Source organism: Eurytemora carolleeae, unplaced genomic scaffold (genome assembly GCF_000591075.1).
Source record: "Eurytemora carolleeae unplaced genomic scaffold, Eaff_2.0 scaffold551, whole genome shotgun sequence".
Classification (NCBI taxonomy): Eukaryota; Metazoa; Arthropoda; class Copepoda; order Calanoida; family Temoridae; genus Eurytemora; species Eurytemora carolleeae.
Genome location: NW_019396480.1, coordinates 193,918 through 218,380, shown reverse-complemented (window position 1 = coordinate 218,380; position 24,463 = coordinate 193,918). Strand labels below are relative to the sequence as shown.

The 24,463-nt window shown below is 32.0% G+C and overlaps 2 protein-coding genes across 8 annotated transcripts in view; both read left to right on the top strand.

Annotated features, from left to right (window-relative positions):
• Positions 1-731: 731 nt before the first annotated feature.
• Positions 732-16,225, top strand: LOC111704058 (TRPL translocation defect protein 14). 7 transcript variants are annotated; one of them, XR_002765738.1, is made up of 7 exons: positions 733-894; positions 1,484-1,526; positions 5,300-5,386; positions 5,723-5,776; positions 7,776-7,856; positions 9,932-10,039; positions 10,371-10,497. XR_002765738.1 is itself a non-coding variant. In XM_023476184.1 (7 exons), exons 1-6 carry the CDS (start codon positions 836-838, stop codon positions 8,068-8,070), a joined length of 339 nt encoding a protein of 112 aa, XP_023331952.1. In that variant the 5' UTR covers positions 733-835; the 3' UTR covers positions 8,071-8,099; positions 9,932-10,302. The 7 variants fall into 7 exon arrangements, 6 of the variants coding, with proteins under 6 accessions (XP_023331947.1, XP_023331952.1, XP_023331953.1 ...); XM_023476184.1 differs by lacking the exon at positions 10,371-10,497 and adding an exon at positions 8,056-8,099 and having other exon boundaries at positions 9,932-10,302; XM_023476185.1 differs by lacking the exon at positions 10,371-10,497 and adding an exon at positions 8,056-8,099 and having other exon boundaries at positions 9,901-9,969.
• Positions 16,226-18,130: 1,905 nt separating this feature from the next.
• Positions 18,131-24,463, top strand: part of LOC111704061 (uncharacterized) — a 26,235-nt gene continuing 19,902 nt past the window's right edge. Inside the window, exon 1 of the mRNA XM_023476189.1 lies at positions 18,131-18,260. The gene's annotated coding sequence lies outside the window, so the exon portion shown is untranslated. The remainder of the gene's footprint in view (positions 18,261-24,463) is intronic.

Below are 24,463 nucleotides of genomic sequence, written 5' to 3'. Positions count from 1 at the left end.
TAAAATCAACCTTATTGTATCAGATTCATAATAACCATCCTTAACCCGTACTATCTATAGAAACAAGCTGTCATGGCAAGCTGTCATAGAGAGAGAGAATTAAAGAAATATTATCCGGTATCGCGCATTCTTAGGAGTTTTATCTATCCCCCCCTCCGCCAAGTTAGGAACCACGCCTAGGAACCACGCCTAATTTTATTGTTTTCTTTAGAGATTCATAAGACAGGATGAGACTGTGAAGACGACTTGAATGTGGTCTTTAAAGGGCTTATTTAATTATTTGACAATGCAAGAGATTAGTTTAAAGTTAATCATGAATGTAAAGAAACAGACAGTATAAATCCCGTACAGTCGTCAATATAGTCGCATCCTTTGTGGAAACCCTGTACGTCACAAGAAAGTGTAAAAATTTCCTTTTTTAAGATTTTTTCCTTTTTTTCAGCTTGATTTTTTTTGACATTCCATTAAACCTTTTAATTCTAAACTTGCCATTCAGTCTAGACCTCTGGAATCCCTCTTAATCTTAGGGATTCCTCAAACCTTATAATCCCTCCAAGACCTTAGAATCTCTGCAAACTCTGGAATCCCTTAAAACCCTAGAATTTCTCTTATTTCATGGGATTTCTTCAAAAACCATGAGTTCCCTTCAAAATCATGGGATCTCTTTAAAACCATGAGATCCCTCCAGAACCCTGTGATTCCTTAAAACCCATAACAGCCCCCCTTGATACTTTGATCTTTTCATATTCTTGTTAAGGTGCATCATGATTATCTACCGTGCACCCCAGGGGGCGCTCAGGCGCGTATTCGACGCCGAGGAATCGGAGGGAAATGGATGTACACCCACACAGTTAGGAGGGAGATGGATGAGGGAGGGGAGATCGTAGAGACCAGGTCCGTGCAGATATAATTGCTGGAAATATTTTTAATAAAAACGCAGATTCTAGCAAAAAAAACACTGAATGACAGTTATTTTAGACCGAAGCAATATAATTTTCATAGTTGTTATGAACCCTCCTCCTTAGATTTCTAATCGGAATTCCGTTGCGCGGAATTGCGCGCAACTGTTCTCGAATTGCGCGTAATTGCGATCAATTGTTCTCGAATTTGGCGCAATGGCGCTGAGTTTTGAGCAAAATCCACTTGCGTTGGAAACCCACCTCCTCCCCCTTGGACCAAAAATATTTTACTGAAAACCTCGGATGTTCAAATTCTAATCGAATATATAAAATGATCAGAAGTTAAGTGAGCTTCTAAAAACCGCGTTTCTAACAACTATGTTTTGAATTTTATCTGAAGTAATAGGTTAGAATAAAACCATATAACGCTCAAAAGTGTTTCCTTAAATGCATTGGAATTAAAGAAAGAAGACCTTGTTTTTTTTCTTACTAATTTTGAATATTAAACCATTAAAACTATTAAAAAGTCCATAAAGTGGGTCTGTCTGCATTTTAAAAATTTATGAATATGTTTTTATTTTTAGGACGAGTATAACGCGGCAAATCTATGATCAGCTGCTTTCTCAGGTTACTAATTGAATTTGCGCATTTTTCGGACAATTTTTTTTTTTGTCATAAACCATCCATAAACCTCAGGGACATTTCGGCCCGATCGGTTTAGCCGTTTTGATGCTTAAATTTGATACACACGGAGAGACAGACAGACAGGATAAGTACATAAATAGATGATCTTGTTGCGATGGGGGGGGGGGTATTTTTGATGAAGAGGTTTTGTGGGGGGTGGGTGGTAAAGGAGAAGGGTGAGGACTAAAGAGAGAAAATGTAGAGGGGGGGGTTGTATATTTTTATTATGCATGAACGATGTTCAGTAAAGTGTATTGTAGAGCAGTGTGGAGTGTGGACACAGTTTTGCATTTATCCACATATATTACAGATCATAGTTGACATAGATAAGACAAGGAAGGGGCTCCAGGTTTTATCTCAAGATATTACAGATCATAGTTGATATAGACAGGACAAGGTTCCTCTTTTGTTTTGGAGATCATAGTTGACATAGATAGGACAAGGAGGGGGCCCCTGGTTTTATCCAGAGATATGACAGATCATAGTTGATATAGACAGGACAAGGTTCCTCTTTAGTTTTGGAGATCATAGTTGACATAGATAGGACAAGGAGGGGCCCCTGGTTTTATCCAGAGATATTACAGATCATAGTTCACATAGATAGGTCAATTGGGAAGTTTCTCCAAGGTTTAAATTGCTGGGATAATTGCAAAGTAAAATTAGCAAATTAAGGATTCTGTAACAATTAAACATTGAAAATGTGTTCGTCGTTATTGTTTTTTCGTCTTTAAACCCCCCTCCCCCCTGACGTATTCCTGTAGTAGCCCCTTCACCCGACAAACCAAATATCGTTTCTAGAACGTTTCAGAAACGTTATGTAACTTGTAAGGTAACGTTGCGTTATGGATACGTTTTCCTGATTCGTAAATGCTACTGCAGTAAAGTACGATGCAGCACGGTCCGCTCATGAATATGCTTCTTATATCCACCGATCTATACTATTCTGGGCCAGCGTACATGTAATTTTGTGTGTGTGGTCCAGAGCTGTTCTAGCTGAGTGGACCCTAGATTTTTCGGAAAATTTTCAAAATCTCTGCATAGTGTCTTTAAGGTTTCGCTATTGTTTATTCTATGCAAATTATTTGCATTTTTTAAAAAGTTAGAAATGAAGTTCAGAGTCCAAATCAGAGATGAACTTTAGTAGATCGTGGGCCCTGGAGTTAGCAGAAATAAGATACTGTAGCTGAAATCTTGTAAACATAGCATTGCCTCCAAAACATTTGTATTATCATGTGCGCCTTTCCAAAATGTGGTCTGCCGTTTTTGTACCTTAAGAATTGACTGAGATAACGATAATTTTGTCTAAAATTTAAAGTATTAAATATGGCGAAGGTTTCTTTAAATCTTAAGTATCTTCAATATTTTGTATGGTACAAAGGAGGAGGCTAAATTTGACCAAGTGCTGTATAAGAACATTCTATCTCTCTAATCTATGATCTAAACCTAGATATTAGTTGTACAATATGATGCATTATTTACCACCTGTCAACCTTCCTACATTAGAACAACAAATAATCCCGGGGTGCATATTTTATGGGAAAAATTTCCCCCCCCCCCTCCCTTCCCTTTGCAAATATTTTTTTTTTCACATGTTGGATATGTAAAAAAGTTAAGTTTAATACGCTGAAATGGGAAAACTAAATGGATTTTACCTTGAAATTAAATAAGTTTTTTTGTTAAAAAGTATTTAAAGGGGTGGAAAATCTTGCCAGAAAATTACAAGTTTTTCATCTAAATATAAATTTGGCTTGTCTGTTTGTTTGTATCCAATAAACGTCAAAACGGCTGAACCGATCGGGCTCAAATTTTTGTGGGACATTAGGAAGGTTTATGAATGATTGAAATTTTAAAAATTTGTCTCCATCAAAATTCACTCGTCATTAAATTTTTGAAAATTTTGAAAATCCGCGAAATTTTTTGTGAAAATCCGCAAATTATTTTTGTTTTGTTTCACGATGTGCACAAAGAGAACATGTTCACAATTAATTTAGAAGATGGGCGCGAAGCGCCCTCTAAGGCTAGTCTATATATAAATTTGGCTTGTCTGTTTGTTTGTATCCAATAAACGTCAAAACGGCTGAACCGATCGGGCCCATATTTTTTGTGGGACATTACGTGACCACAGGGAAGGTTTTTGAATGATAAAAATTTTTTAAAAATGTGTTTTAAAGGTTTTTAATTTTATAAAAAAAATTAAATTCTTGAAAATCCGCGAATTTTTTTTAAAATCCGCAAAAATTTTTTCTTCTTTGTTTTTGAATGTAAACAAAAAGAACATGTTCACAATTTAAATAGAAGATGGGCGCGAAACGCCCTAAAAGCCTAGAAAGATGGGCGCGAAGCGCCTTGAATTTCTAGTCTTTATATACTTTGCTTTTCTGTTTGTCTTTCTGTCCATTTGTATCCAATGAACGTAAAAACGGTCCTGAACCGATCGGGCCCAAATTTTGTGTGGGACCTCACATGACCCCAGGGAAGGTTTATGGATGCTCAAAGTTACAAAAATTTGTGTCCAAAAGTTTTTGATTTTTGTAAAATTTTGAAAATGCGCGATAAAAATATATTGAAATCCGCTAGCTTTTTTTTATTGTTTTATTTTGTACAAAGAGAAGATGCTCACAGATAGAGCCACAATTAATTTATTTCCAAAATGAGTTCTTAAAATTTAATTTACCTTAAATAGTTCATGATGCTAAGTTTTTAGGATATAGTAACAACCAATTTAAAGAAGAATGGTTAACATCTTCAATCACATTATCACACTAATATTGAAAAATAATATTTTTACAATCAAAATAGCTGTAAAAGTGGACAAACATTCAACAAAAATATTTTGATTGCAAACATTAAATAATTTACCCTTAAATTCAATTTTAATAAACTGTGCTCCCTACAATCAATTAATCAATAAATCATGTACACACTCACACTTAGAATACCAAGGAAGTACATTGACAAGACTTTGTACAGTGGATTTTGATTAAAAATAAGAAGGAAGTTAAGAACTTTTTTCAAAAGATATTTCATCAAAATTATATGTTTTATATATTGCAATGACTTTAATACCAGTTTCAGTACATTTGTAAACACTTTGTTTTTGGTTTCAATGCTTCTTCCTCTTTCCTATTTCTTGGCCAACTCGTATTGTACTTTGTACAAGCATAGTACAGATGTCAAATCATGAATGAGATAACAACTCATTGTCTGCGCAACTCTAGCAGACAAACACTTTTGCGAGAAAACTTTTTTTAGAATTAAAAACTTCCATTATTTCCAATCTCACAAATTCTTCTTATTTTTTTCAAAAATATATACAAGAAATGAATTTTTAATTGTAAGATCAAGCATTTATTTATTTTAAAAATTCTGACGTTAAGATTTTGGCCCTCAATCACTAAATACTTATTTGACACATTTTTTGCAGTAATTATACCTCAAATAAAATTTTTTATTTGAAGTACAACTGCTCTTAAGAAAAATGACAAATAAAAAATGTATACAGTGTCCGAGTTAAATTAATTTGATCCGCGGCTTCAATCTGCCAAAAACCGGTTTAATTTGAGCGCCGGCTTAAATCTTAAAAATGCAATACAATATTAAGTGGAATTAACCATTTTGAGCCGCGGCTCTAATTCTTAAAATTCGGCCTCTGGCCAAACAGTAACCACCTTCTTTTAGAGATATCCCAAAGACGACCTATTATTGTTAATATATAGGTGGATAGGAGTTGTAACGTAACGATAGAAAAGACACGACGATGTTTCGTCTACAATGATCAAATCTATCAGCTTGATATATTTCAGGTAAGCAAAAAATTTAAGCTAAATATTTTAAAATTTTTAGAACATCTTTGTTTCACTTTTGACAAAGATTTCTGATTTTCAATTTTCTTAAAGTAGAATTATAAAGTATTCATCGTCCTAGAATGTACAAAATTATAATATTGTTCTCTAAAGTTTAACCGGCTCCCGGATTTTCTTGATATTCTTTTTTCCATCTGAAAATTTCTATTTCGGGTGCTAGATAAAAATGCTAGGAAGGAAATAGACAGACTGATTCATTTTGCAGTTTATCTTTATTGTTGGTAATGGAGGGTAACGTGAAATTTAGTCTACAGTTCCTTTAATAATAATGTTTAGGCTCCGCATCCTGGGTTAATGCTACTTGAGACCTATTCTCCTCTTCCTCCTGAGGTATTAACCTTTTTTTAGATGTTTTAAATTTCAGTCCAAATTTTGTTTGTCCACCCTTTTGATATTGTTTACCCCAAAGAAAAGAGTTTCGAAATTACGGTTTTGGTAAAAATTATTTGTCAATAAGTTATGTAGTTCTGGAATTTTTCCTTAAAGTGAGACCCATTAAACCGTGGATTAGTAGGCCGACTATTAGACACATATAATGATTTGAAATGTACAAATTAACATGAAACACAATAATTTTGCAGTGTTCTGTTAAAAAGTTGATTTTCAAGTTACTTTTTGATTTAAACCAACATTACAAGGCAGTCCCCTGCTCTTTTTAACTCTAATAATTTATTGCTACAATTTATTAATAGTTAGTAATTTATTACAATATTTTTAAATATTTATGTGATATCAGATGGAAATGTTTTGAGATTTCTTAATTTCTTGTTCTTCAATTTTTTTTTCTTGTCGTGCCATCCTTCAATCATACTTTGGCTAATTTTGAAAAATTTTCTTAATTAGATTTAAGATTTGGCGTAAAAAGAGCAATTCCTTCTTTATGTTCTTAATTGTCGAGGGGAAAAGTTCTTAAAATTTTCGTCATTTCCACCAAAAATCCTGTAAAATCTCTTATAAATATTAATGGCAAAAAATTCTTGTTTTTGTACCTCATCAAATAGTTCTGAATTTTTCTCTTCAAGTAAGACCCATAAACCGTGGATTAGTAGGCCGACTCTTAAACGCACATAATGATTTAAAATGAAAATTTACATTTAAAACTGCAACTACACATTTTTCGGTTGATAAGTTGATTTCTAAGCTACTAAAACTAGTTGATAAGTTGATTTCTAAGCTACTTTAACTAGTTGATAAGTTGGTTTCTAAGCTACTAAAACTAGTTGATAAGTTGATTTCTAAGCTACTAAAACTAGTTGATAAGTTGATTTCTAAGCTACTAAAACTAGTTGATAAGTTGATTTCTAAGCTACTAAAACTAGTTGATAAGTTGATTTCTAAGCTACTAAAACTAGTTGATAAGTTGATTTCTAAGCTACTTAAACTAGTTGATAAGTTGATTTCTAAGCTACTTAATCTAGTTGATAAGTTGATTTCCAAGCTACTAAAACTAGTTAATAAGTTGATTTCTAAGCTACTGAAACTAGTTGTAAAACAATATGAAATTCACATAAAAATCGTCTTCTTATTCCACAATAATACAAAGATTCCATCGTACATGGACAAACTATAAGTCGTCTTTCATTTAAAAAAAAATTAAATATCTCTGCCAATTTTTAAGGATCAAAATTGGCTCAGCTTGGAAACTCAAAGATTCCTTTTGCAACTGTTGAACTATAAAGCTTATATATTATTAAAAATGGCGCTTGAACTTTGTGGCTAATTTTGTTTTTTTTTCCGGTGAAATGATGTTAAATTAACTCTTAATTAAATGTGCCAATTGTACTTTAATTTGCCCCCCCCCCAAAAAAAAAAACTTTTCACAGTTTTCGTCTATTCTTAAACTATGCCGTTAAAAATAGCATTTAGCCACGTTATATCAAACTATTTATTATTCAGATTAAAGTTGTGGGGTTTCAAAAAATTAGAACTTAGCTTAAGTTTCCTAGAAAGGAGAAAAATATACGGATATCCCGAATTATCAAAAATTACTTTCCTATCGACACTTTCAGCTTGTTTATTTTCATTTTCTATCATCTTTTAGCAAAAAATATTAGGTCTTGATTTTAATAGAACATTTTGATTTATGCCCAAAAAAAAGATCCCAACAAGAACGTGTTGTGTCACAATGATCGTTTTTGAATCGTTATTCCATTTTTAAGGATATTGAAAAGTTTTATAAAACCAAACTTTAACTTTTTTTAAGCTCACCAAAACAATAAACACACTTATTGTGAGGTTTAAACAGACACACAGGCAGCAAAATAAATATAGACCAATGACTCAGTTTTAGATTTTAGAACACCTTGTATTAACATGTCATTGTATTCAGGAATTGATCCTACCACCGTTCCTGGACATCGCTGAGAACGTGTCTGGGAACCCTAAATATTCCATGTACAATCTCTCAAAGGTGGAGAATTAGCAGATACCATCGTGTAACTCATGTACACTGTACACAGGGTTAACGTGTACAATGTACATGGTCTTTCTCGTGCGCATTAGTACACTATTGAAACGTAGCATTTCATTTTAGAGTTTTTAGAACAGAATTATTAAAAGACATTTTTAAGCTGTGTAACTGTTATTTGATGTTTTCTTTTTAATTTTAGCGTTTCACCGAATAGTATTTACCACCACTGCTGAAGAATTAAAGGGAGTGTTTGCGAAAAATAAAGGGGGCATAGGCTTGCGTCGAAAAATATTCGATAGTGATAGCTACTAATCTTACTTCTATCTGTTGCTTCTATAAGGAGAAAATTGTTAAAAAAAACTACTCATACCTAAGAACGCTACGTTCTTAGGTACATAGAAATTAAGAAAGTTGTAATATTTGACTCAGATCGTAAAAAATCATTCAGATATTACAACCTATAAACATCGATTATTTTTGATGTATTCCTATATAGTTGATATTTCATAATATTTTTATTTTGTTTTATAAAATTTATATTTCGCTTACAACTTGTTTTCATGGCTGACGCTCGATTTTCGGACATTCCTGGAAAATGTAAAAATGTCGCCTTCAAAAATCTTCGAAACCGGAATGACTGTTATTAACTCTCGGATCATAAAAACCTTAAATATCAGGAAATATCAACTATATACAAATGACTCGTGAAACAATATAGGTTGTAATATCTAAATGATTTGTTTGGAATTAAATAGATTTTGCGATAATCCGAGTCAAATATTGCTACTTTCTGAATTTCTTCGGTATGTGTTGTTTTTAACAATTTTCTCCCTTTTTTTCGCGAACACTCCTTTAAAGATAACCATTTTTTTAAATAAAATGTTGATTCATTAATTGTATCTCAGTTAACTTTAATACTTGGTTTTGCACCATGCATGATTATCCTTAAAACGGTTTTTAAATAGAATTTGAACTGGGTAAATTATCCACATGTTTTGTAACTATATTTACGCTTATGATTTGGCCTCACTGAGCCATATGGTTTTTAAGAATTCAACTTCAGTGTTCACCAGTTTAAAGTGGAATGGTTACTGTCTTGGACATTTATTTTGATCACGAATACCTCCAAGGATTTTTTTTAAAAGTAACTGTTTTATTTATGTGATATATAAAGAAAAATATGTAAATGAAAATATTCCCTGGTATGTTTGCTAAAATAATTTCCACTAAGCATGACATTTTAAAGGTGATTAAGCATATTTCTGAACAAACCGTACTTAAAAACTGCTGCATTAGGTATATTTTGACATATTATATTTTATAAATTTACTACACAATTTTAAGTGACCAGAGCCCGCGATTTAAAAACTTGTAATTCCCTAAACCCGACTTTAAGACCCAATCTTCGACCCAACTCTAACGACAGCTTGTGTCACTTGATTGATCTTAGGCTCGACTTAAAGAGTTAGGCCCAGTGAAAATAAAACCGACTTTGGTTGGTTTTAGTTGAGAATAATGCTCAATATTGAATCTTGTTCTCAAAAAAAACCCGAAAGCTCAAGCCGTTAATAAGGCCCAACGCCAGCTTAGACCCGAGCCGTATTTTTTTAGTCGCGAGCTCAGGAATGCGTTTTGAATGCTTGATCATCTTCAAATTTTCCTGTTTCTTGGTGAACACTGTATAAATAGCTCCAAATAGATAATCCTTGGCGAAAATTTGTTTAAAGAAACAGCGACGACGGCAACTATTAAGCTTTTTATTGGATATCACTGTATTGGTTATACACGGGTTTGTAATTATAAAGATCTGATGAAAAAATATCTCCATCCATATATTTTGAGAAAAATTATTGTTATTGTTAGTCTCATTCATTCATTCTTTACCTGTTACCTGGAAGGAAGAGAAATGAATCTACGTGTTTTTATAGAATTTTTAATAATTCAGATAAAATTGAGATTTTTAAAGTGGGGAAATTAATACTAACCTTTACCTTCAGCAAATTGTTGAAAAAATTGTGAAAAGTTTGACAATAATTTTTTTCAGATTTCTATCTATATGCTGTTCTCAATTTTAGGCTAAATACAAGGATACTCGAATGAAAATACGTGTTCACAAAAAAAATACTTGATTAGTTTTGTTTAATTTCGGACCCAAATAATTCTAAGTAAATGTTTTTAAATCTGTACTGAGCTGAAAACTTTAGAATAAGATATCGCTTATCTCGATTATTAATCTGAGTATCAAATGGACACACTTTTTATTTTCTTCTGAAACCGTTCATTCTTGGATATATTAGAGAAAAATCAAAAACGGTTTTTAAAATTAGGGAGTTCCTCCCGATTCTGCATATTAATCTCAAATGGCGGGCAAAGTTTAAATTTATCGGCTTCATATATGCGACTCTGATTGGTTGAATTTTATACACTTCAGGATACAAAGTACAAGATTAAGTTAGTCTCGATATTAACAAAAAGAGAGGATCAAGCATTAATCTCGATATCTAAAGTTTTCAGCTCTAGTGAAACATTATTAAATGTTTTCATTTTATGTAAAAATATGATCTAAATGTGCTAAATATAATATCCTTGTAGATTTTTGAATGTAGTGCATATCGTTTAATGGAATATAAAATACTCTTTATTCCATTTGCTTGATATTTAAAAATACTTAATAACTGTGCATCAGATCAGACCTATGAAATGTGTGCATCTTTCCTACAAATGACTCAGGATTTGAGTACATCTGACCTATTAAATGTGTTCAACCGACCTACAAAGTTGTGCATCAGGCATACAAATTTATGTGCAACAACGGGAACAGCAAGATCCCTGGTAGGTCCGATGTTGTAGTATAGGTCTGAAGTATCGCAGGACGGAAGTACTGTAGGACAGAAATGCCGTAGGATCGAAGTAACATTACCGTATCATGCTCTGTACTGGATACCAAACAACTAAATCTTACTTTTATATGGATTTTAACTAAAGATCAAACTTAAAGGTTTAGTCTGGTCTATTGGTAAAAATACAGAACACAAACATTTACTGGATACTGCAAGAAAATTAAAGTTTATTGTGTATTTATTAAATTCTAGTAAAACTTTTTACAACGAATTCAATTGTCATTTTTTTAAACCAGCAAAACTAGCTTTTTGTAATTAAGGTACAGGGTGTCTCACGAAACATGACAGTTGTTGAATAGTTTTGAATGTCTACTTCTAGATACTGTATTAGATATTTAAGATTTTTTGCCGTTAATTTCGTTACAAAAATCTTTTACTCAAATATACTGTACTTAGAAATCAATTTTACTTTAATATTATTGCAATATTAAAGTTTTTCATTATTCTCTTTGGTCTCAAACAACTTAATAAATTATGAAGAAGACATTTTAAACTATTCATCAACTGTCATGTTTCTTGGGACACCCTGTATTAAAAACTTTGAAAGCTAAACAAACCATTCTTTTTTATTTTCCCTTCGTTGTATTCATTTTCTTAAGGTGTTGACAAAGTCAGCTAAATAAAAGAAATAAAAAGCTATTCGGAACTTTATTAAAGTTAAAACATGAAAAAGAAAGTTTATAAATAGGTTCCTATAAAGGAAGCATAATAATCGATTGCAAAATAAAATGTTTGAATTTGAAAATTGAATAGTTTGAATTTGTTGATTGACATTATCCCGACAAAAGGATCAGAGAAAAGGAGAACTTGTTGATCTTACCTATATGAAATCCAGCAAAAAAATGGTCTTTTCAGTTGGAAGACGACAATAACTGGAATCAACGCTATCCATGCCTTTGCTTATCTCGAATCTTGATAGCTTGAATATACAGTGGATGCAGAACAGATGACATGTTTTAAGTTAAAACCAAAACTTAGGTAATCTGGAGAATAAGTTCTTCCAGAAATATATCAGAAGAATGAATGGCATTGGCTTCCTTTAACAATTCCTCCAATACAGGAAACCGACATTAAACAATACCAAGAGAAAATTGAACACCAATAGAAACTGAGGATTTCGGTTAGCCTGAGATCTCAGCCAATCGACAGTTGGACTTCGTTAAGGTCTCCTTCTGAAGGTATAAAAATAAAGAACTGGTTCCTCTCCTACTAATCTGATTGCTACTGCTGCCCCCATCAACCGAAAAGAACACTGAAGATCAATAAAAGTGATAAATTTACTAGGATTAAATTTTAAAAATATAGAACATTTTTTTATAAAAATAGTTATTCAACATTATTTTCCCAAACAGATCTCTCCGTAAAGTTTAGTACTCTCTGTAATATATTTTCCGTTAACATGCTCTCCGTAAACCTTGATTTTCTCTTTAATCTATTTTCCGGTACCATGCTCTCTCCGCAAACCTTAGTACTCTCTGTAATATACTTTCCGGTAACATGCACTCTCCGTAAACCTTGATTCTCTGTGCAATAAATTTTCCAGTAGCATTACACTCTCACAAAACATGACAGTTGGTGAATAGTTTTGAATGTCTTCCATATACTGTATTAGATATTAAAGACTTTTTGTATCAAACAAATTATAGAAGAAGACATTCTAAACCATTCACCAACTGATATGTTTCGTGGGACACGCTGTATTTTCCAGTAACATGCTTTCTCCGTAAACTTTGATACTCTTTAGTAAATTTTCCGTTATCTTGCACTTAATGCTCAGTGTAATATATTTTCCAGTCACATGCATACTCCGTAAACCTGAGTACTCTATATAATATACAGGGTGTCCCAAAAAACATGGGAATTCAGTGACGAATTCGATATCGTCTTTGTTATGAATTAGCATTGTAATACCTAATTTCAAACAAAAAAAATATTATTATGTCTGCTAGAGTTTATTCTATGAAAACGGTAAATGGCTGTAAAGATGTGTCTATAATGTCTCCGCAAGATGAACGGTGAAGACGGACAAGTTTACTCTGTTTGTATACTGCAATTTTCTTTACTAAGTACAACCGTATGAAGTCAAAACATAAACAAACAAATGTGAACATAGCAGACGAAACTCTTATAGATTACAGCTTTCTCAGTAGGTATCACTATACTATATCAAAGAATTATTTGAAAAGACGATATCGGATTCGTCACTGAATTCCCATGTTTATTGGGACACCCTGTATGTTTTGGTAACATATACTCTCCGTAAACCTTGATACTCTTTGAAATATATTTTCCAGTAACATACATACTCCGTAAACCTGAGTACTCTTTGAAATATATTTTCCAGTAACATACATACCCCGTAAACCTGAGTACTCTATGAAATATATTTTCCAGTAACATACATACCCCGTAAACCTGAGTACTCTTTGAAATATATTTTCCAGTAACACACATACCCCGTAACCCTGAGTACTCTATGTAATATATTTTCCGGTAACACACATACTCCGTAAACCTTGATACTCTTTGAAATATATTTTCCAGTAACACACATACTCCGTAAACCTGAGTACTCTATGTAATATATTTTCTGGTACCCTGCTCACTCTCAAACATAACACGTTGTTTGGTAATGGACAGAAAGTGTTTTCCAATACATTAATTATCCAGGGACAGAAACTTTTAACAAGCTCAGAGAATCAAACACAGTTTCCCAGATATTATTCATTCTGAGGCAGAATCCTCTAACATTCTGAGAGAGAAAAACATTGTTTTTTTTTCTATTTTTTCTAAATATGCAAGCTTACAACGGTGAACCATTTTTTTATTACCTTAATTCTAGAGAAACTTTAAACAAGCTGAAAGCTGTAATTTAGGATTTATAATTATTCCTGGGACAGGAACTATTAACATGCTAAGAAAGCAAAACACGGTTTCGGGATTGAAGTTTTAAATCCAGAGACCAAAACTTTAAAATGCTTCAAGAACAAAACACAGTTATAGTGCTAAGCCATAATTAATTATACAGAAACTTTTAACTTTAAGTATTTAAAGGTACAGTAGGCGAACCTTTGTAAAATAGAAGATGATGTCATTTTTCTATAAAAATAACTTTGCGGAGTACTGCTAAAACAGAAGCAAATGAGAACCTTGTCATACCTCAACACATTTTAGGGAAAGAAAATTGACGATATCTTCCACATTATTGATCAGATAAAGTGTTAAAGGGTAACGCTGTGAATCGGAAATTTCTCCCATTTCTAAATTAAAAAAGGTCCCATAAAATCATTCTTCAGTTACCTTCAGTAGTTTTTTAATATAGAAACAATTGCAAGAGAGACTGAGAGAAAAATGTCAATAACCCTTCTTTCCTCACATTCAAACCATTCTAAACTAAACTCAGTTTTTGGGGTTTCTTTTTTGTTTCCACATCAGACTTATCCTTCTCTTGGATATATCTTACGAAACAAGATTTTATAAACATTAACCCTTATATAACAGCAATCACGGGTTTTAAAGGAAATTAAAAATCACTCTTGCTGATTTTTTTGGCCTTTACAGCCTTGGTTTTGTCGCAAAGTAAAGTTACTCTAAAAGTTTTTTCTTTTTCCTAACTGAACAGTTTCATTGAGAGGATTCCTAAAATTTTAAGATTCCTGTAAAATGTAACGTTCGCTTGTTCGCTTAATTTTACTCTGCATCAAGGATGTAATGCAAGGAAAGTTATTTCAGCGGTGTACGCAATTTTTGTACTGCAGAAAAGTAAACACAAGACGGATGTCACAGCCTGACATGGAATCAATTTTCACAAAAATAATCTATGAAATATTCTGGTCATAGGAAACTATTATGTGAATTTTCAAAATTATCAAAATTTAATGTTTTTAACCTCCTCAGATGCATCTATTCTTGTTTACAAATTCCGCCCAGAGAGAACTGGTTTCAATATGTACGTAGAGTATACGCAACCGAAATTAACTTTCCTTGCATTTGTACCTTTTGCTCTGCATAGTACATTCATTTCAGATGACATCAAATTCTGTTCAAATACTTTTCTCAAAAAACTGTTAAAAAAGGATTAAAAATTCAAAGTTAACACAGAATTAGGATATGTGCTTAATAATAATATAATTACAACATTAAGAATATATTAAACTCCAGGCTAAATTCAAGTCACCATTTTTTTCTTCGTTATTGTAAAACTTTTGCTGATTTTCCTCCTTAAATTGGTGGATTTTCAAAAATAATAAATGTCGGCATTTTTCCCGTGCAAATCTTTTAATTTTTGACTAGTCGTAAACCTTCCCTAGGTTAATATACATATAAAATAAAATTTATACAGAGTGTCCCGAAAAAAAACGATCTTTTAGAGACATTGTAGCACTCACCATGGTTCAATTTGAAAATTGACTGGAGGATACCAGGAATGGATTGGTGGATACCAGGAATGGATTGGTGGATACCAGGAATGGATTGGTGGATACCAGGAATGGAATGGTGGATACTAGGAATGGATTGGTGGATACCAGGAATGGATTGGTGGATACCAGGAATGGATTGGTGGAAACCAGGAATGGATTGGTGGATACCAGGAATGGATTGTTGGATACCAGGCATATATTGGATGAAATGAATGGAATGGAGGATGTTAGGATCGGATTGGATGCTAAAAGCCATGAGTTGAATTGAATAGAAGATATATAAATAAAAAAGTATTAATATATTAGCTAAGGTTTATTACAAAAGGAAAATGGGATGGAAATTGAAATATTGAAATCTCCTGGATTCATGTCTTCACCAGACATACTTTAGATACTTTGAAACTTTTAAATATCTATCAGACAACTATTAAGATTTTTAAACACTGAAAACCCTTAAGCTTGACTTACAAAAAGTGTTTTGCACCAAGAGACAGATTTACGTTTGTTTTTGATAAATTTGGAGGATCTTAAATCTGAAAAGATTCAGTTTTAATGTTTTTGATTCGAAATATAGAAAGATAATAAGCTAAATATAATTTTTTGTAAAACTTCACATTTTTACAACTTTAAGATTAAGGAATTTCTTTTTAGAAAAGCACAAAAATGAAGTTTCATTTACTTTTTTTTTGCACAACAATTTATTATCTAAATATGCTAATTAAAGGGATTGTAAACAAAATTTCAAACTTTAAAGTTAAACTTTAAAGTGGGAAATTCAATTCACAACCGTACTGACATCGAAATCCCTTTAAAACAAGTTGTGTAATGTGTAGCATTTTTGTTCTTTCTTTCTCCTATTCCTTTTTTTCCAATCCATAAACATCTTTCCTCATTTCAGGTTGAACACAACACTGATGAGAAAAGGAATCTAGCCTGCAAGACCGGTATAATGGAGTTTGGGATGAAGATGGTTCAAAGATTTCAGCTGGGGCAAAGTAGCACAAAATTGATGAGACACAAGAGAATTTGTTAACAATTTTTCTAAAGGTGAAATATTTTTTAGCATGCTTGCTACGTTCGTTTAATTAAAAGGGACAAGAAAACATATATCTGCAATTAGTTGCTGTTAACCATGTATTATGTATACATATATATTCATACAAATATTGAAATATATTATATATATCCTAACCACTTACCTATAAACTTATATATTATATATATCCTAACCTGTTCTAAGCTGTGCTATGAAGATACTATAGAGAAGCATGATTTTAGACGACAATCATGTGTTGGATTAACAAGGGTACATAAATATTTGAAACCTTTTCTAATCATATTGGACGGAAACGTCCTTATTTTGATGCCTGTAAATTGAGTGATCTAAAACATGAGCTTAGAATCTACCAGGAAAAAAAAATCCTCCAAAACTTTCAAGTTGCAATTTTATGCTCGGAAAATAATATCTTTTAGGAAAAAAAATAATAAAATAGGAAAAGAATGATCAATTGGGAGATATTTATCAGCTAGCAAAAGACTTATCAGTTAGGAAAAAGATTATTAGTTTGGAAAAAGAATGATCAGTTTGGAGAAGATTATCAGTTAAGAAATGAATAATCAGTTAGGAAATGAATAATCAGTTAGGAAAGGAATAATCAGTTAGGACATGAATAATCAGTTAGGAAATGAATAATCAGTTAGGAAAAGAATTATCAGTTGGGAGAAGATTATCAGTTGGGAAAAGAATTATCAGTTAGGAGAAGATTATCAGTTAGGAAAAGAATGATCAGTTAGGAGAAGAATGATTAGTTAGGAAAAGAATAATCAGTTAGGAAAAGAATAATCAGTTAGGACTTGAATAATCAGTTAGGACATGAATAATCAGTTAGGACATGAATTATCAGTTAGGAAAAGAATTATTAGTTAGGAGTAGAATAATTAGTTAGGAGAAAATTATCAGTTAGGAAAGGAATAATCAGTTAGGAGAAGAACAATCACTTAGGAAAAGAATTGTCAGTAAGGAAAAGAATTATCAGTTAGGAAAAGAATTATCAGTAAGAAAAGAATAATTAGCTGGGAAAAGAATAATCAGTTAGGAAAAGAATTATCAGTTAGGTAAAGAATTATCAGTTAGGAGAAGATTATCAGTTAGGAAAAGAATGATTAGTTAATTAGGGACAAATCAGATATGGAAAGAATAAAAGTCACTTTGCAATGATTTCAAATAAGTTCTTTAACCTTTTAATAAGTTTAAGTTGTTTTTTCAATGATTACTTCGCATTTGATGAAAATACATGCTTTAAATAATTAAAATAATTCATTTGCTCCCCCTGCTCCTCCTCCCCCTTCATCACCTCCCCCTCTTCCTTATCCTACCTCCTCTCCCTCCTAACCCACCATCCCATCCTCCTCCTCCTCCCCCTCATCATTATCCTCCTCCTCCCACTACTACTCCTACTCCACTTAAAACTCCTAGTTTGCTCCGCACTGAAATAATTGGTTGAGGAAACATGATATGTACACAAACCTTTCTTGTTTACCCTCTTCTCAAGGTTTACGCAAATAAATGAATTATTTGTACTTTCAGGGGGCCCAGCCCCCGTGCCCCCCCCCCCTCCTCGTATCCTCTCCTTACAACACTTAACACCCCAGCAATATGTGACTTAATACCCAGAAATAAAAGTTTTAACTCTACTCATCTTTCCATTAATCCTCTCATGCCCTCCATAACATTCATTACTTGTCATATAAACATATCTGGGTGAAACAGGTTCAAAATTCCTTAGTTTTATATTTAGGTTTCTTTCAAGGAAGGGAAGAGAGAGAAAATGTAAACATTTTCGCACATAGGGTTGTGCACTGGATAACTGTAAAGTGTAAAGGCTAGGGTTGCATTAGAATACAGTATATGATGGCGGGTGTTGGAGTTCCGAGGCCCGGCCTCCAGGCTAGCCTGCCCAGTTCAAATCTATCCATCCTCAACAGCTGTATCTAAACCTAACCAGTGATGCAACTTGGCAGAGGGGCGGTCCACCACTGTGCCCCTCCCACCTAAGTTAATGTATGTGGAAGGCAATACCCAGGTAGTGTCCGCGCGCGAATTGCCGTGCTATCAGTTATGTGAAACGGCAGGAAATCGTCTTTGTTTCGTCTGATTAGGCCTATGAAGCCCAGTGTAGCTGTAAGTGTAAAATATGTGGGTTTGTTTTTACTCCTACAGAGAATGAAGGAGAATAGAGAATATTTATTCCAGGATATCTTCTAAATAATATTCAATAAAAATCATACACCAAATTTTTTTAATAAATGTTCAGCTTATATTTGATGTGAAGGTAATTTATAAAAGTCAAAATAAATGCTTTACATAATAATATAAAATAATATGAATATTGAATAAAGGGTATACAACAGTTAGGTTGTCAAAACATGATCATTTTCAGTTTTCACCAGTACTCTTGTAATTTTTGTCTGAACATGGATGATTGAGAGATTTGCATTGCTGAAAATTGATTATCTTCAACACTGTTGTTTCAATACATAAGTGACTTGCAGACTAATGCAGTACAGACGATGACGGAAAAAGTCAAAAATGTTTAAAAGAAAATAGTGACAAATAATATTCCTTATCATTACTCAGATAACATTTTAAAGGGTATCGTTTGGAATCGGACGGGAGGGGGGAGCATGGAGTTGAGCGCCCCTGGATAAGTGATTTTCAGGTGGTGCAACCCCATGCCCCCGGACAGTTTGCTGTATACACCCCTGACTGGAATTCATTGTGTGTAAAGCATTCATTGATGCAACGACTCTTTATATAAAGATGCGGAAAATCTACGCAAATTCTACGCACTTTGTTTGAAATAATAAAGATTGTAAAAATATGTCGTCTTCTCCAATGTATACAGGCATTTTTTGTTAACTTGGAAGTTTAATTCCATTTAAGCTAAATATAAATGACCCCAGGAAAGTTTATGAATGATTAGAATTATAAAACTTTGTGTTTAAAAGTTTTTTTTTGTAAAATTTTGAAAATGCGCGAAAAAATATTTTGAAATCCACAAACTTTTTTTATACTGTTAAAAAAGAGGATGCTCATAGATAAAGCCACAGTTAAAAGTTGAAATAGAAGATGGGCGCAAAGCGCCCTAAAAGCCTAGGGATTAAAACTTTTTAACCCAAATCCCTACAAATCAGTTAACAAAATAATGGTTTTATAGATATGCAACCATTTATTTATCACAAAACATTCACCAAAATAACCGATGCCGTCAAATACGACTGTACAGAGCGTACAATAGTCAGATAAAGTCTTTGCATTGATACGATGGTCGCGTAATTTTGTTGATATGAAAAATACTGCTGGTTTATTGTGTTTTGATATGTTATAATTTACTCAGGAATATAAACAGATATACTACACCATATTTCATCATCATATTGTCATTCAAAACTAGTAATATAATAATAATAATAAAAACTAAATAAAAAAATTGATTTGTTACCTTCAGATAATTTCTATACGCTGCCTACAATATTAAAAAAGAAATATTTTTGCTTAAAACATTATCTTTTTAAAAAACATTTATATCTTGGCATCCTGATCTCATAAACCTTAAATATTTTAAACTATGAATTCTGCTTGATCAAATAATTAAAGTTTGAAATATCAAAGTTTGCAAAGATATAGAGATCAAAAAAAATTGTGATGAGTGTTCAAATCTTTTAAAATTCACTTAAGACATCATGGTTATATGGACTGTTCTTAAAGGGACTGTATGCGTAATTTCAAGTGATCCTTCATGCAAAGATGGCAATGCCCGATATAAAACGGTAGCCTTAAAATCTTTGTCTGATCAAGTATGAATTAAAAATAATTTTGTTTCTTCCTTTAAACTGCTCATTTGCGGTTTCTCTGCAAAATTGACTTACGCATTTCTTGTTTATAAGAAGCAATAAAGAAACTCGCAGAATTAAACAGTTTCCAAGTCAGAAGAGCACGAAGGCATTTTTAATTAGATTAAGGTTTCAAGGGTACCGATCGAGAATTGTCATCTTGGCATAGAGAGGCTCATTTGAAATCACGCTTACAGTCCATTTAAATAAAATTTTGAATCATTACTTTAAATTTTTGTTACTAGTTCAATTACAAAAGGTCTAAAAGTGCTTGGAATTAGTTTTATTTTTCCAGATTAAATTTAGTTTACTCCCGAGTTTAAAACCTCAATTTCAAATTTTCCTTTTCTTTTGTTTACACAGGTGTACACTTGTACAGTGCATATTGATAATAATATTTATTTTATTACAAAAAATCTTTCATTTCAAAAAAATATCTATCCTTGATAATGTTTTTTCTGCTTTAATTTTAACAACATAAAAATACTTTTTTGATTGTTTTTTTTAACATGAAAATCTAAAAAATCAGTTCGTTTATGGGTGATAGAAAATTTTTGTGACTTTTCGTAAACAGTTCCAAGAAATGTAAAAGCTCATTGGTAAATTGTTAGAACCTCCATTTTTCAAACCATATGGCCTTAAAAATATTACAAATTCATGGTACCATGGTACCATTTAAACATTTAAACTGTACAACTGCCTGAAGAGAGCTAGGTTTTAATTTTCTGATTCAAAAAAAGTGTCTCCATATTTTCTGAAAAATCTCCCAAAAAGGTCATTTACTTTAAAAATGACCACCAAGGGGAAGTTTAGTGAAATTTTTCCTAGAAAAAATATTGTTTTTATTTTATGAAAAGGAAATGCGACTTGAAACACCCGAAGGACTAAAGCCCTTCACATTCATCAAGACTTGTATTGATGTAGAAAAAACCTCGAAATATAGTTTTTGCTTTGAAGTTGTGCATTTTACCGATAAAGACACTTTTAATATTATGATTAACGTCTAAATCTGGTTGTTAATTTAGAAATTAAAAACTGTTTATTAGCGTGATTTTGAGACAGAAACAATAGAGAATTTGTAATAATAACTAGAAAAACAACGATAACATCCAAATTTTCGATCAGATAAAAGTGTCAAGGGTACAGTTGTAAATCGGGTAGGCTTTCTGTAAATTAAGATTTACTTAAAATGACAAGTACAGTCCCTTTAAAAAATAAACTTCGGCCTAATTATTTCATTAAATAATAATTGCATTAATTAGATGAATTAATTAAATTATGTTAATTAATTTTCTTAACATTCCTGTACAAGAATCTAGCAGGAACATAAACCGTATAGTTTTGTAATATTCACTTTATAAAATTTTATCAATTTAATTTTTGTTATCCGTTTGTATCCAATGAACGTTAAAAATGGTCGGGCTTATTTTTTTGTGGTAATTCATATGACCCAACGAAAAGTTTATAGATGGTCAATAATAAAAATTGGACCATTTTAACTAAAATTCCCGAAACAATTATTTATAACTTGGATATCGATGAAAAAAGTAAAGCAAAATTTAAAAGTTACAATTTTTACACGAAAAAGGGGCGTGAAGCGTCTTAAAGCATAGTTTTGAATTAAAAAACAGGTATAATGATAGTTTGATAGCTAGATAGATAAATAGATAGATAGATAGATAGATAGATAGATAGATAGATAGATAGATATATAGATAGATAGATAGATAGATAGATAGATAGATGTTCATGTTTACAAGAAAACAACAATTCTCTGTAAAAATAATTATGTATCTATTCACAAACAGTTTATAAGAAATATTTTTGTTTTTCGTATTTTTGATTAAAAAATAACAAGAAATTTTAAATTGAACTAATATTAGTCATGATGTAATGATTAATACATGGATTTAAGCTTTAATATTGCTAAAGTTATATATTTACCTTTTTTAATTCTCAATTATTTTTAGCTTTGTGCAGAGGTTAAAGTTAAAGATCGAAGGCCACGGTTTGAATAATTCAGGTCGTTAGATTAATTTCAATTAGGGTTTCCAGGGAAATGGGGAAATGGTTTCGCGAAAATTTCGCGTTCCGTCCGTTGAAATAGAGAAAATTTTCGTTTTTTGCGCAATTTCGCATTTTTGTTTCACGAACATTTCGCGAGTTTTTGACACAAACTTGAATTTTCTAATCTCTGTTTCTTTGCAGCCTGATGTTGTAAACCTTTATAAAACCTTGGACTAATTGATCTAGAAGAATTAATAATTTGAAAAATTATAGGTCCATGACATCTATTCCTTTCTGTACAAATACCTCCATGGAGAAAAGTTATCTTTATAAGAGTATCCCCCACCAGAATCCTAACCGGCCTATTATCCTGATTTGTCTAGCGTGTTGCTGTTTTCCGTCAACAAGCTGATTTCACGCATAGCAGCACAATAAAAACTTAATTGAAATTTACCATGAGATTAGTATGAAAGATAAAGTACACAAAGGTTTCATACAAAGAAACTGAGACTTTGCCACAAACTCAAATTTTCTAATCCCTATCATTGCAACCTTTAACAGTTCAAACTAAGATTATTCATAGTTTGAAATATCTAAGGTCCATGACATTGTTTTCAAAAGATAATGGGATTATTTCATATTTTTCATATATTTTTTCAACTACAAAGCATGAGATATTAAAAATAATCACAATTTACTACGCAGTTTGGACCCGCCTAACCAGAGTAGGTTATAAATTGCTTTATAAAATCAGAGTTTGTGGCAAAGACTCAATTCCTTTCAATGGCTTTCTCACAATAAAAACTTGGATGAAAAAGTATAAATGCTAAAATTCTTTTTGTTTCACGTTTCTCAATAAAATTTCAAATATCAATTGATTAACTCCACTTTCTTCAAAATTATTGGAAACACGTAACACATAAAGAGACCGTTCACTGTTTTCCTTTTTGGTCCTCGTGGTAATTTTCAGGGACTTTTTTATTTTATTCACAAAATTAGAACTTTTAATTCTTTAATGTGGAAGATTGCTAACTCACACATCTTAGCAAGACATTAGAGAGGAACCACAATTGTAAATAAAAAAAAAACACCAGACAAAGGTGTTTAGGGACACCGTCTTGAATCAGATTTAAAATTACTTGAAATTATGTTTACCGACCCTTGAAAAGGTAAAAACCAAAAAGTTATGTTAAATTGGTCAGATTGGGGTTGAAAGTATTTGTTTGCTGGCATTAGAATCGAACCGTTAAATCAGTGTGGAGGCTCTTCTCCGGTCTGAATAAAATTATTACAAATTGAAAGCCATTTAGACTCTTCACTGTAATCTCCGGTTCATTTCAAGTACTGACCTACTTGAACAAGATGTACAGTACAGTACAGTACAGTACAGTACATTGAAGTACAGTACAGTACAGTACAGTACAGTGAAGTACAGTACAGTACAGTACAGTGAAGTACAGTACAGTACAGTACAGTACAGTACAGTACAGTACAGTACAGTAAAGTACAGTACAGTACCGGACCGACTAAAACAACATGTACAGTACAATTACAGACTATATATAAGGAAAACCACGACAGTACGCCAGTGAAACATGTGTGCCAAAAGGAAGATGTTTTTTTTGAGCGGAATTACTGGTAGGACGTTGCAATCTTGCAAATTCTCTTACATTTTATCAAAACTTTTTTTTTCTTATCAATAGGTCTATAGAAAAAGAACCTTTGTGTTTGTAAACATGAAAGTTAAATTTACTGTAAGTTGCAATTTTTCCGATAAGGCTCTGAATTGCAATGATGATTTTTTTCTTTTTCTTATACAAATACAATATTATTTTAGTCTAGTTTTTTTCAAATATTTTTTTCTCTGCTCAACTAAAACAAATTCATTTTACTTTGAAAATTTTTATTACAATTTCCGAACTTTTTTCGGATAAATAAAATCAGTCAATTTTTATAAAATTTTACTTTTTCATTAATTCTCGTGTAAAGTAAATAATCTTTTATAGATTTTCTAAAATGAAAAAGGAATTGAGTCTTTACCACAAGCTCTAATTTTCTCCTCCAATATCTTTGCAACCCTAGGTCGTAAATCCTAAACATTTCAACAGTGTATTCTGTTAGATTAAACAGTCTAATTTTAAATATCAAAGATTTACATCAACAGGTTGCAAAGGTATAGAGATTAGAATATTTAAGTTTGTGGCAAAGACTCATGATTCCTTTAGATGTCTAAAGAATTAGGTATTAAGTTTAAAAAGACTAGAATTGGCCGAATCAGATAATCAGTATTCTGTACTATTTCTTTACATTTATCTAGAAGAATGCTTCATGCTGGGAGATTTAGCAGAGTAATGAGGGAAGGAATGGACGGATTAGTGTAGGATGG

Excerpts from the sequence above, each read along its gene's own strand:
- LOC111704058 (XM_023476179.1), top strand. The coding sequence starts at position 836 with ATGTACACCCACACAGTTAGGAGGGAGATGGATGAGGGAGGGGAGATC. Across the intron at positions 1,527-5,299 it reads ATGATCAGCTGCTTTCTCAG|GTGGATAGGAGTTGTAACGT; the intron begins GTTACTAATTGA and ends GTTAATATATAG. Across the intron at positions 5,387-5,722 it reads ATCAGCTTGATATATTTCAG|GCTCCGCATCCTGGGTTAAT; the intron begins GTAAGCAAAAAA and ends AATAATGTTTAG.